The sequence below is a fragment of the Nyctereutes procyonoides genome, unplaced genomic scaffold (genome assembly GCF_905146905.1).
Source record: "Nyctereutes procyonoides isolate TBG_1078 unplaced genomic scaffold, NYPRO_anot_genome, whole genome shotgun sequence".
Lineage (NCBI taxonomy): Eukaryota > Metazoa > Chordata > Mammalia > Carnivora > Canidae > Nyctereutes > Nyctereutes procyonoides.
The window spans coordinates 62,051,671-62,064,843 of record NW_026575146.1 but is presented as its reverse complement, the minus strand read 5'-3'; the positions used below and the strand labels follow the sequence as shown (position 1 = coordinate 62,064,843).

The 13,173-nt window shown below is 42.5% G+C and overlaps 1 protein-coding gene across 2 annotated transcripts in view; it reads right to left on the bottom strand.

Annotated features, from left to right (window-relative positions):
- Positions 1-11,028, bottom strand: part of AUH (AU RNA binding methylglutaconyl-CoA hydratase) — a 161,668-nt gene extending 150,640 nt beyond the window's left edge. The window contains exons 1-3 of one of the 2 annotated variants that reach the window (XM_055310430.1): positions 10,725-11,028; positions 1,080-1,147; positions 884-971 (exon numbers count right to left, since the gene is read on the bottom strand). In XM_055310430.1, the coding sequence (XP_055166405.1) occupies positions 884-971; positions 1,080-1,147; positions 10,725-10,989 (421 nt within the window). In that variant the 5' untranslated portion in view covers positions 10,990-11,028. The remainder of the gene's footprint in view (positions 1-883; positions 972-1,079; positions 1,148-10,724) is intronic. The other variant, XM_055310429.1, reaches the window with a different exon arrangement.
- Positions 11,029-13,173: the final 2,145 nt, after the last annotated feature.

Here is a 13,173-nt window from a genome sequence, read left to right as displayed (position 1 = left end):
TTTTTTAGGCCTCAGCCAACAACTTTCACTTGTAAATGGCAATGATATTGCATGTTATCAGCATTTACCTTCATCATCTACATTTACTAGTTTTACTATTTTACTAGTTGACATGGATTTATTCAATTTCATGGCATAGAAATAACAAATACGGAAAGAATAAGACAACCTAATCTTTAGCTTTAGGTAATACAGTACAATTGGCTGGACAAAATCTTAATTTTTGCTGCCATGGATGCCAATTTAAAAATACAATCCATGGGGCAGCCCGGGTGGCTCAGTGGTTGAGCAGCTGCCTTCTGCTCAGGGCGTGATCCTGGAGACCCGGGATGGCATTCCGGGTAGGACTCCCTGCATGGAGCCTGTTTCTCCCTCTGCCTGTGTCTCTGCAGCCCCCCACCCCCCCCCCCGGTCTCTCATAAATAAATAAATAAAATCTTAAAAAAAAAAAGTACAATCCATGGACACAAACTTAAGTAGGTGCCACTATAAACAATGTCCAAAGCAAATGTCTATACTTAACACCTTTTACTGGGATAGCTACTGCTACTTAAAGAAAGTATTTTTTAAGCAACAAATAAACACAGAGCACACTGTTATAGGTAGGAGACTCAACTCTTCCTTCCCAGTTGATCTTTCATATATATTACACATGCATTACAAATATTTTAATGGTTCGAATTATCTTAACAACTTCCAAAACAACACGTTGCAAAAGTTTCTTAATACAAAGCATTTTTTGTCTTGTAAAACAGTAAAAAACAGACAAAGAAAATGTCCATAATAGAATTCTACTCACAAACACTTTATAATGGAAAAATGGGATATCGCTGAGGAAAAGTTAGACTATGGTTCAGTGTCATAATAAAATTTATTTACATACCAGCACAGAATATTCCTGGGACTTCACTCCGGACTATTATGGTCCGCACTTTCTTATCAGATTTTAAAGCATCCACAGCTTTTGAGAGCTAAACAGATACAGGGAGGGTAAGGAGAAAAAAAGGAAAAATCACTTTCAGAATGATGTCAACATGTATCTTAATACTAGAAGCAAACAGCTTAATCTTTACACTCACCATTTTTATCAGACTTTTACTGAATGTATTTTTGGCATAAGCTCTGTTTATTCCAAGCACCACAATTCCTAGTCAAGAAAAAACAGCACAAGCATCTGAGTTAGTGAGTATTCGTGGTACAGACTCCCACACACACAGCTAATTAACTTGGAACTTAGGAAATCTGCCCTTTCCTTCAGGTTCACACCAACAGCTTTGTCCTTATTTGAGTCTACTCTCCTTTACAAGATAAGCCTATTTTTAAAGAATGTGGTATATGTAATATATCTATTAAGATCAATATAGTACTTAATATGCACCTCTTTTCTTCTATTACATAAGAACTTTATTAACATCATGTCCCTTTCAATTTCTCTCTTAAGCACCACCAAGGTAATATGGCACATTTTACTAAATGTACTTATTAGTGAAAATTCTCAATTACAGAGTACTATTTAAAATGTGGTGTCATCACCTTCAAGTACATACAGAAGTAACAGCTAAGCAATCCTTGTCACAGCATGCCTTGTGGGATCAGGTTTTTGCTAGTGTATCAGGACTTTGTATCATTCCATTTACTCTTTTTGTCATATTACATGGTTCTCAGTATTTCTACCCCAAGTTTCTCTCCTGACTCTGTTCCACGTACTTCACCTGAAGATGCTTCCATTTGGATACAGTCCAACAAGTAATTCAACCTCAATCTATAAAAGCAAAGTTCATTCTTTCTCCCACGAAGCCCAGCTCACCCTCCTAACTTGTCTTATCAGAAACCCACCATCCCGTTCCAAGTGCTTCAGTCCAATCAATTTTCCAAAAACCATTATGCACAGAATCTACCTCCTCCTTAAAATTCTTTGTCTCCAAAACATCTGCATTCAAAGACCTTATCTGATATTCAAAGTCCTATACAACCTGTACTTGACCTTGCTTGACCTCTGAGTAAGCACAAATTTTCCTTGTATAGGAAAATGCCTTCCACCTCCTTGGGGGTGGAGTGAATAGGATCCTTCTTTGTAATGGAGTTAAACTGAAGACAAATGTACACATGCCTTCCCTATGCAAGAAACCACAAACCTATTTGAATAAGAAAGTACAAAGATAATCTTCAGCTCACAGAATAAATTTTCAAGAATCCCAAACAATCTCAGCATGGAGAAAATCATGAAGAACTGGTATCTAGGGTCGGCTCTGCATGAAACCTCCCATTGAGCTGGGTAGGTCCCCTGACTCAGGACAACGGCTGTCACTACTTGAGCACTGTAGTGCATTCTGGACACCGTTCCCAGGGCTCTATGCTCATGAAGCCATGTGACCCCCACAGTAACCTAAGAGGGAGACAGTATTTTTATCCTATTGAAAAGATGGAAGCAACTGGGAAGCGGAGAAGCTAGAAGTGGCGACAAACTCCACACTTGAACCAATGACGTTGCTGCACTGTTCAAGCCTCTGCAACCTCGTGAACAAAACCAACTGGGTAAGACCAGATGTGTCAGACTCAACTGTCCTGAGGACACATCATAGTGCTCAGCTCTCAAGGTACTAGAGTCTGGGAAGAAACAACAAACGGTAATAAAATAATCATTCAAAATGGTGCTCCAATAACCTGTAAGCAGAAACTGATAAGACTGGGAGATTGCAGACCAGCAGGTATGGCAGAGCTCAACAGAGTGAGGAACACAGTGAAGGCAATTAGGAGTCACTCAAGAAGTAAAATCTGGATTGACTGGACTGAGGACTAACTGCATCGAAAGGTATTAGGAGTGGCTACCACGGTTTCACATCAACTGGATGACAGATGATATTTAAGAGACAGAACCATAAAAAAATAACAAGAACCAAGGTGAGGATGGAAGGGGCTAGAGTTTATGAATTTGGTTTTGAATGAAAGTGAACCTAAAGTGCCTTTGAGGTGCCCCACATCAATTATCAACTCTAAGGGTACTAAGAGGCTTAGAATGCAGGTTCTGACGTCTAATTACTGGAGTCAAAATCCCAGTCCAACACTTACTAGCTGTGTGACTTTGGGTAAGTTACTTAACCTCTTTGGTCTTCAGTTTCCTACTCTGTTCCAATACTAGTATTTTCCAACTCCATGGAACTGTTGTGAGAATCAATGATAAAATATACATAAAGTTTACAACATAAGCATTCAACTGTTACTGTTCCTTCTAACACACTCTGATGCAATAAATAAAGTATTATCATTATCTGTTGGTATGTACTTTCCAGAAAATGCCATTACATACAGAAATAAAGAATAGTGTACTACAGCTTTGGTTGTTGTTGATATTTGCCACAAACGGGATTGTATTTTCTGTTGGTGCTGGTCTACATAAATAGGTCATACATATTTCCTTTATCTACTTAATTCAGCCTTAAAGATATTTATCAAGACATTCTTCTTAATGAGTAATAGTCAGTGAATTTCCATTATTTATTTATCTTTTGATGAGTATTTAAATTGTACCTAAATTTTCCTTAAAAAAAGAAAACTGAGGGATCCCTAGGTGGCGCAGCAGTTTAGCGCCTGCCTTTGGCCCAGCGCGCGATCCTGGAAACCCAGAATCGAATCCCACGTCGGGCTCCCGGTGCATGGAGCCTGCTTCTCCCTCTGCCTGTGTCTCTGCCTCTCTCTCTGTGTGTGTGACTATCATAAATAAATAAATAAAATAAAATAAATAAATAAAATAAAATAAATAAAATAAATAAATAAAAAATAAATAAATAAAATAAATAAATAAAATAAATAAAATAATAAAATAAAATTAAATAAAATTAAATAAAATTAAATAAAATAAAATAAAAACTGAAAAAAATAAGAAATAAACTTTTTTTAAAAGATTTTATCTATTTACTCATGAGAGACACAGAGAGAAAGGGAAAGGGAGAGAGAGAGACAGAGAGACAGAGAGAAAGCAGAGACACAGGCAGAGGGAGAAGCAGGCTCCATGCAGGGAGCTCAGTGCGGGACTCAATCCCGGGACCCCGGGATCACACTCTGAGCCAAAGGCAAACACACAACCGCTGAGCCACCCAGGCATCCCAGAAATAAACTGTTTTAAATTTTTCTAAATATTTCAATGCTGCAATGAACATTCCTGAAGGTTTCTTTTCTACAGATGTGTACTTCTGACAGGAGGTATCAAGAAGTAGAATTTCTAGGCCTAACAGAATGTGCATTCTTTTTTTTAAAAAAAAAAAAAAGATGTATTTATTTAGAGACGCCTGGGTGACTCTGGTTGAGCATCTGCCTTCAGCTCAGGGTGTGATCCTCCAGTCTGAGGACTGAGTCCCACATCATCAGGCTCCCCTCCAGGGAGCCTGCTTCTCCCTCTGCTTATGTCTGTCTGCGTCTCTCTCTCTCTGTGTATTTCATGAATAAATACAATCTTTAAAAAAAAGGACAGAGAAGGACAAGGAGAGAAAGTCTCAAGCAGACTCCATGCAGAGTACGGAGTCCAGCACAGGGCTTGATCACACCACCCTGAGACCATGACGTGAGCCAAAACCAAGAGTTGGATGCCACCCAAGTGGCCTGAGAATGTGCATTCTTAATTTTAACAAATATGTCTAAAAAAATATTATCTCATTAACTGCCCAGCCAAAACACTATTTGTTCACAAGAGCAGACCTCAATGGGATGAAAAACATCTTAGAAGATATTTGGAAAACTTCAAGAAACATCTTGAAACTATCACCAGGTAGAATCTAGGCTTTGCAGGCCCTAAAGCTTATAAAATTTAGGGAGTCCTTGTAAGGAAAAGAATACAAAATTATACACATAGAATTAGAGACAGATGTAAATATTAAAACATTCAGAATTTTAAAAACTTGAGAACTACTATATTTTCTTTTCAAATATATATATGAAGTACACTTCCTTCTCTATATTCTTGAATTTTTATTTATCAATAATTCTGAAAAAATATACAAAGCTAATCAAATGCAACTGTAAGGAACCTCAAGTAGTCAAAACAATCTTAAAAAAGAAAAAGGAATTAAAGAATTAAATAAATAAATTATTTTTAAAAAGAAAAAGTAAGTTGAAAGTCTTAGTTGAAGGACTTAATCAGGACACTTCCTAATTTCAAAACTTACTACAAAGCTACATTGAAAACAAATGGTGCAGTACTGGTATAAAGATAGACATAGAGATCAACGGAATTGAAATAAGAGTCCAGAAATAAACACCTACACTCATGGTCCTGTTTTTTGAAAAAGATATTGTGACCATTCGGTGTTAAAAAGAACAGTCTTTCCAACTAATAGTGGTGGACAACTAGATATTAACCCACCAAAGAATGAAATTCGACCTTCTCCTCACATGTTATCTCAAAATGGGGAGCCTAGGTGGCTCAGTCCATTAAGCATCTGCCTTCGGCTCAGGTCACAATCCCGAGGTCCAGGGATCTGGTCCCATGTCCACCTCCCTGCTCAGCGGGGAGTCTGCTTCTCCAATGACCTGCTGCTCCCTCAGCTCATGTGCTCACGCTCTCTCTCTCTTCCTCTCTCTCTCAAATAAATAAATAAAATCTTTAAAAAAGAATTATCTCAAAATGGATCTGAGAACACTGTGAGAGCTAAAAATTACAGCTCTCTCAGAAGGAAACAAGTATAAATCTTCATGACCCTGGATTAGGCAACAGTGTCTTAAATATGGAAACAAAAGAAAAAACATAACTCACCAAAACTATCAAGAAAAAGTGAAAAAAAATAACCCACAGAATAGAAAATATTTGCAAATCATACATCTGACACAGGGTTAATAACCAGATTATAAAAGAATTTTTACTACTCATAACAAAAAGACAAACGATCAGACTGAAAAATGAGCAGAAGTTTAAACAGATATATATCTTCAAAGGAGATATATAAATGGCCAACAAGCACATGAAATGATGCTCAACATCATTTGTTATTAGGGAAATACAACCAACACCAGTATGAGGCATCACCTCACAGCCAGTAGGAGGGCTAGAATGAACAACAAACGGAAACAAGCGTTGGCGAGCATGTGGGGAAACAGAAACCCTTGTGTACTATTGGTGAAGATATTAAAATGGTGCAGCTGCTGTGGAAACTAGTTTGGTGATTCCTCCAAAAACCAAACATAAAGTCACCATATGACCCACAGATTTTACTCCTAAGTATCTACCCAAGAGAAATGAACAGATATGTTCAAATAAAAAACTGTACACAGTGTTCAGGAGCATGATTCATAAGATCCAAAATGTAGAAACAAAATGTGGTAATCCATACAGTGGAATAAAAAACAAGAACAGTGAATAAAATTACCATTCACAGCAAGAACTCAAGAGATGTTTAAAGTCTTGACTTTTGATGGCAGGGCCTAAAAATGAACAGGTGGCACCCTTCCACAGTGCTTTTTTTTGTTTAATTTTACCATGTGCATATATAATATTTTTACTTTAGAAATTCCGTAAACTTCAATAATTATTATTACTAAAAACTGACATGTGATATGCAAAGTACTGAAAAGCAAGAACAGAAAGAGTATCTCCAATAAACCACATACAGACCTAGGTTCTTCAAAATACATCATTAAAAAACTGAATGCATAACTCACAAAATAGTAGGAAATTTTTTTGCAAATCATGTATTTGATAAGGGGCTTGTATCCAGAATATACAAAAACTCTTACAATTCAACAATAAAAAGACAAACAACTCAGTTAAAAAAATGGGCAAAGGCTTTGAGAAGACATTTCAGTAAAGAAGATACACACATGGCCAATAAACATGAAGAGATATGAGATACATCATTAACCATTAGGGAACTCCAAAACAAAGCCAGGAGATGCCACTTCACATGCACCAAGATGACTATAATCAAAAACACAAACGATAACAAGTATTGGTCAGGATGTACAAAAATTGGAGCTTTCAAACCTCGCTGGTGGGAATGTAAAATGCTGCAGCCACTTTGGAAAAGTTTGGTAGTTCCTCAAAATGTTAATACTCATAGAATTATCATGTGACCCAGCAATTCCACTAAATGGAAGTGAAAAGAAATGTCCACAAAAATTTACATGAATGCTCTAAATAACAATATTCACAATATTCAAAAAATAGAAACAACCTACATGTGTATGAATGATGAATAAACGAAATGTGGCCTGATCTATTCAAACAATGGAAATGTTATCCAACCATAAAAAATGAAGTACTGACACTCACTACAGCACGGATGAATCTTGCAAACATAATGCTGAGTGAAAAAAGCCACAGAAGACTATATATACTACTTCTCAGATGAAGTGTCCAACATAGACAAAGCTATTGAGACAGAAAACAGATAAATGGGTCCTATTTAGGGGGAGGACTGCATGAGAATGGGGAGTCACGGCTAAAGAAAAAGGTTTCTTTTTGGATTGAAAGACATTCCAAAGTTGGAGTTGGTGGCACAACTCTCTATATATACTAAAATCAATTATACATTTTGAATTTTATGGTATGTGAATTCTACATCAATAAAGATTTAATAAATAAATAAATAAATAAATATTAAAAAATATATACATCTTGCAGCACCTGGGTGGCTCAGCTGCTTAAGAGTCTGACTTCAGCTCAGGTTATGATCCCAGGGTCCTCCAATGGGACTCTGCTTGTCCGTCTCCCTTCCCCTCTCCCCTGCTCGTACTCTCTAGTACACGCTCTCTCCCTCTCTCTGTTCCATATAAGTAAATAAAATATTAAACATATATATATATATATACACACATCTTAATATATTTGTATAAATATAATTCCCATGCCATAAAATTATGAAAATACACTTTTAAAAATAAACCAATAAATAAATGAAAATTAAAACATAAGCAAAATATATCAAGGAAATCAATCTGCTGAAAACAAAAAGCAAGTAGATGTAGGAAGACCAGCCGGCAGACCCAGGGAAAGCGCCCTTGGGAGACGTTGCTGGCTTGGACAAGAGCGGTGTTGGTAAAGAAGAATGCAGAGAAACTGGAAAGACGTCAGAGACACTCAGGAAGTCTTGATAACCTGGATGTGAACAGTAAGCAGCAGATATCAAGAAAGACTTGCATGATGCACTTGATTATTTGCTCTATTTCTGCCAACAATATTTCCAACATGGTTCTCAAAGATAAGCTTTGAAATGGGTCACAATTATGAGTAGAAGCTTGGCAGACTGGGAGAAGTTTGATAAGGGGAAGAGAAGTCATTCTTTTGTATGCAGTCTGAGAACCGCACGCAAAAGCACAAATAAAAGGGAGCAAAGGCAAAGCTTAGGCTCCAGGAGCAGGGGAGATTGGGGACTCTGCCTGCAGGCATCTGGGAGCCACTAGAAGTTTCTAACGGAGCAGTCATTCTTGACCCTGAAAAGAGGTAACCCCAGGACAAGTATGAGCAATAAACTGGGAAGGAGAATGACTAGTGAGCAGCCAACCTATAAAGGACAGACCTTGAGGAACCAGGGCGAGGACTGCTGCTCTGACCCCGAGTAGGTCAGACAACAAAGCAAAAAATAACTGCTAGGGAAACCTGGTCATACAACTGCGCGTCCTCAACAAATTGCAGATATGGAACCCAGACAACAGATGAGTGCTGGTGCATTCTGCACTGAAGCACCTTCACCAGCCTACAGAGGCCTAGAGGGTGAAGAGCGGTTTGGGGCTCCTCAGACCTCACCTCTGGGAGAACTCTCATTCTCTTATTCCTTGCAGGCTGTTGAGTCCCTCAGATTTTGGACTGGTCTCTATGAGAAGCAAAGGCATTGGGACACTCCTTTACCTGCAGATTCCTTGACCTCACTCATGTTTTCCTTTGCACTGCTTACTGCTGGTTTGCTAGTAAAGCAAAGCATGTATAATGTTAGCCAAGCCTGAGCTGTCATTCAAAGGAAGCTGGGTCAACTTTCTTAAGAAACTATAACTTCCCAAAAGCAGATTTTTATGTTTCAGGTAACTGCAAACATCTGAACTTATGCACTTGTCTTGTATGCTTTGATTTCTTCTCTTTGATCCATCTGGATCCTAACTTAAGGGCTTTCCAGACATTTCCATGTCATTTCCAGACACTTCCAGAATTTCCATGAAATTCTACTTGCTATTTGCATTCATATAAGTCAAAAGGACAAAACAAACAAACAAACAAAAAAAAAACAAAATATGGTGCACATTACTCGCTGCACCTGCAATCTCCATGTCTAAGGTACCGTTTGGACATCTAAGGTAACCGAAATCCCAGTAAGGCCAAGCTTAACCAAAAAGGCTCTAATCACTCCAGCCCCAAATCTACTTTCCCGCTGAAATTCTCAATACTCCGCATGTCATGCCACACTACAGGCACACATGCCCTGCTGTACTTCCCGAAAACATAACATGTTTGGATTCCATGCCTTTGACCATGCTCAGGTCTCTGTCTGGGATAATAAACAAATGATAGATTAAATAACTCCTCATACTGCACTAGGAGCTAGATACTCAGGGGCAATTTGTATTGACATTCTCATCTAATTTTCACGGCAGCCATACAATGTTGGTGTTATTTTTCCCATTACACACCAAAGTTGAGGCACGGAGACAGTTTGCCTAAAAACCCTCACCACTCCCAAATTCTCCTGCCTAGTCAGGATTGCCTGGGAACCTAGTTCATCTGGCCAAAGCCTAAATCGACCCTCAGAATCCCCCTGTCAAGTCCTCCAACCTCCCCAAATACAAATGATCATAGCCCTTTTGGGGGGTAGTACAGCCCTTCACCCTCACCAAGCCTTTCAAGGTAGCAGAGCCTTTTTTTGCCAGTATCGCCCTCACTCTGTCAGAATATGCTTTATTAAAGACAGCAATCATGCCTTAACTCCTTTTGCACTTCTGCTTCACAGATGACAGGTGCTCAGTAACAACCTGTCTGTCCAAATTAAATGACAGGTTCTCTGGCAAACTGCTCTAGCACGTTCCCCCCGACCCCAAGGGGCTCGAGAAAGGAACTGGGCTCCACCCCTCACCCCTCCGAGAGGCAGGTTCCTCCCTCCTCCACAGCCCCCGCCCCCGCGGCATTGTATTGCTAATGCATCCGTCTCCTCCAGCGCAGGTAGCTCAAGGGCAAGATCCCTATCACCCGCCGCTGGGTCCCCGGAGCTTTAGCGCGGCACCCGGAAGGCAAAAACGTGCTCAAAAATGGTCTCAACAAACTGGAATTCAGTCACCCAAACTAACTTTAACTTTCTACAATAAACAAGGAGGGGGGCGGGGGGGGAGGGAGAGAAACTGTAGCGGCTGCACGGCTTTACGTGGGAGATTGTTCAGAACGAGGTGCATTCTCACTGCAGCTTCTGAAACTCCACCCCCGGGGGACCCCGATATCTGAGTGCACAGAAAGCAATTACACAGCAAGCACAAAACCTGCAAGCAAGTATCACACACCCGGTTTATTGACCTTGGCTCGTCTAGAGATGAGGGCGTAAGCTGCATGTCTGTCTTCGGCGCTGAGTGGGGCCGCTTTTACAGGTAGGCCGCTCCGGAGTACACCTTTAGGCACTCACAGCACCTCAAGGGTGCAAGGCTGGGGTGGGGGAGGGGAGGGGTCTCGACCCGGGCCGCTCAGCGGACGCTGACGTCAGCCGGGACACTTGACCTTGCGACCCCTTCCCGGGACCCGCGGCTGCCGGCGCCGCGCCCCTCACCTCGGTTCTCCTCCTCCAGGTACCGCACCCGCAACTCGTCCTCCGTCTTCACCTCGGAGCTGTAGCCCCTCCGCGGGGCCGAGCCTCCTCCGGCCGCGGGCGTCCAGCCCCGGGCCCAGACCGCCGGAGCGACGCGCGGGCCAGTCACGGAGCCACGCAGCCTCCACCCGGGGCCAAGCCGCGCACAGCAAGCGGCCACCAAGCGTGCGCGGCCGGCCTGCAAGGTGCCCAAGGCCCCAGGCACCGCCGCCGCCGCTGCCGCCATCTTGTCTGTTTACGGCGTGGGCCTGCGGCTGCGGCCCCGCCCACGCCGCGCGCACGCCGCCGCGCACCCGCCGCCGGGCACGCCCCCGCCCCGCCCCCGGAGCCTCCCCCTGGCGCAGGGCCACGCCCCTCGCAGCCTCGCCCCGCCCCCAGGGCGTCTCTCTGGCGCCGGGCCCCGCCCACCGCCTCGCCCCGCCACCCGGAGCCTCTCGGGGGCGCCAGGCCACGCCCCTCGCAGCCTCGCCCCGCCCCTAGGGCGTCTCCCTGGCGCCGGGCCCCGCCCACCGCCTCGCCCCGCCACCCGGAGCCTCTCGGGGGCGCCAGGCCACGCCCCTCGCAGCCTCGCCCCGCCCCCAGGGCGTCTCCCTGGCGCCGGGCCCCGCCCACCGCCTCGCCCCGCCTCCCGGAGCCTCTCGGGGGCGCCAGGCCACGCCCCTCGCAGCCACGCCCCGCCCAGGCCCGGTGACGCCTCGCTCCGGGGGCCGCTAACCCGGGTCTCCCCTCCCTGGCGCGCGAGTTGCAGGCTTGCCCCGCAGAGGCAGGGTGAAGGCGCTTTCCCAGGCTGTGGAATGGTTTAGGGAAGCATGTCCTATAGAACTCCCCTCTCTCCCAGGGATACGCTCTGGGGTCCTGTGTTAGCTGCAAAGGTGAGCTGAGATGCTCGGTCTCAGGCTTGGCTGGCTGGGTAGCAGCTCTGCGTGGGCCTCTGCTTTATCCAGGCATGCAAGAGCCACAGGTTAGCAGGTAACGTGCCTGTGAACATGCGCAGTGCTTGCTGTGCGGAGTTCAGGACGCGGGTGAGAACAGCCACTGCAGCCGGCGACCTCAGCCCGCCACTCAAGCAGGTGCAATAGAGTCCTGCTAAGCCACCCTCTCGTCTTGGCAAAAATGGGCTCGGCAAAACCGTATGCTGAGGCGGCATTGACAGCGTGTGGCTCTCACCTCCGCCACAAACGCAGAGGATCGATTTAGTGCATAGGGGTTCATCAAAGCAGTTTGAAATTTTCTCCCATCTAGTTTTTATCACAGCTTAGCCCGACCAAAGGTGTGCCTAGGAATTCTGTTGGAAAAGTATCCTGCTGTGAGCATACTCCCACTGCCATGCAAATTTCTGCTGTACATCCACATTTTTGATTCCTAAGCAAAACTTTCCTCAATATTACGCCCGCACCTCTGTCCAAAGTGGAAAGAAAAAGCCAGATGGGTTTCGTGAGCGCGTCTGCTGTGGGAATGTTTCTGAGGGCACTTTTATTCTATCTTCTGTAGAGAGCCACTTGTGCAATTTCTCTTGAAGTTTAGGAGATGGAAAAACTTGGCTTCCTTTTGTATCGTTTCCCTTTTTCTGACACTCATGTTCACTTTGATGCTAGGAAAGTCAAGAATTCTGTTTATAGCTCACCTGTTACAATTATTGCAACTAATTATTGTTCACTTTATTAATTGCTAATTATTTTGCTCTGTTTACATTGGCTCATCAACGGGTTATAAATTCAAACACAGGAGTTCCAGAACACCTGACACAGTGCTATTTAAAGTAAAAAAAAACCTCATACAAACTTCCAGTTGTAAAATCAATAAATCGCGAAAAGTACAGCATGAGAAGGATAGTCAACAATATTGTAGTAACATTGTATAGCTACAGATGGCAACTGCACTTATTGTGGTGAGCTTTTGTGATTCATGTAATTGCTGAATAACTATGTTTTACACCTGAAATGAATGTGACATTTTTAAAAGACGGATAAAAAGACGGATAAAAATGTTTTTGAGTGCTGTGACTCTTAAGATATTATTAAAGAAAGAAGCAAGTGGATAAGAAATGCTATTTGGTTGCTTTAAAAAGCTATGTAACCTATCTTTTACCACAATAATTGAATCCAATTATAGTGATAATCTAAAAGATCTTTATCGTAGAGCCAGGAATGTTATACACTGAAATGGCCACAACCACATAGCATAAGGAATATAGCCAATGCTACTGCAATAGGTTTGTATGGAGATGTATAATAGCTACACTTGTGGTGGGCAGGGCATAAGGTATACAGGAGGTAACTCACGATGTTGCACACCTGAAACTAATATAACATTGTGTGTCATCTATACTCAAAAAAAATTTTATATAAAAAATAAAATGGACACAATTTATTTTTTTAAATGGACACAATTTAAATTTGAAAATACATTC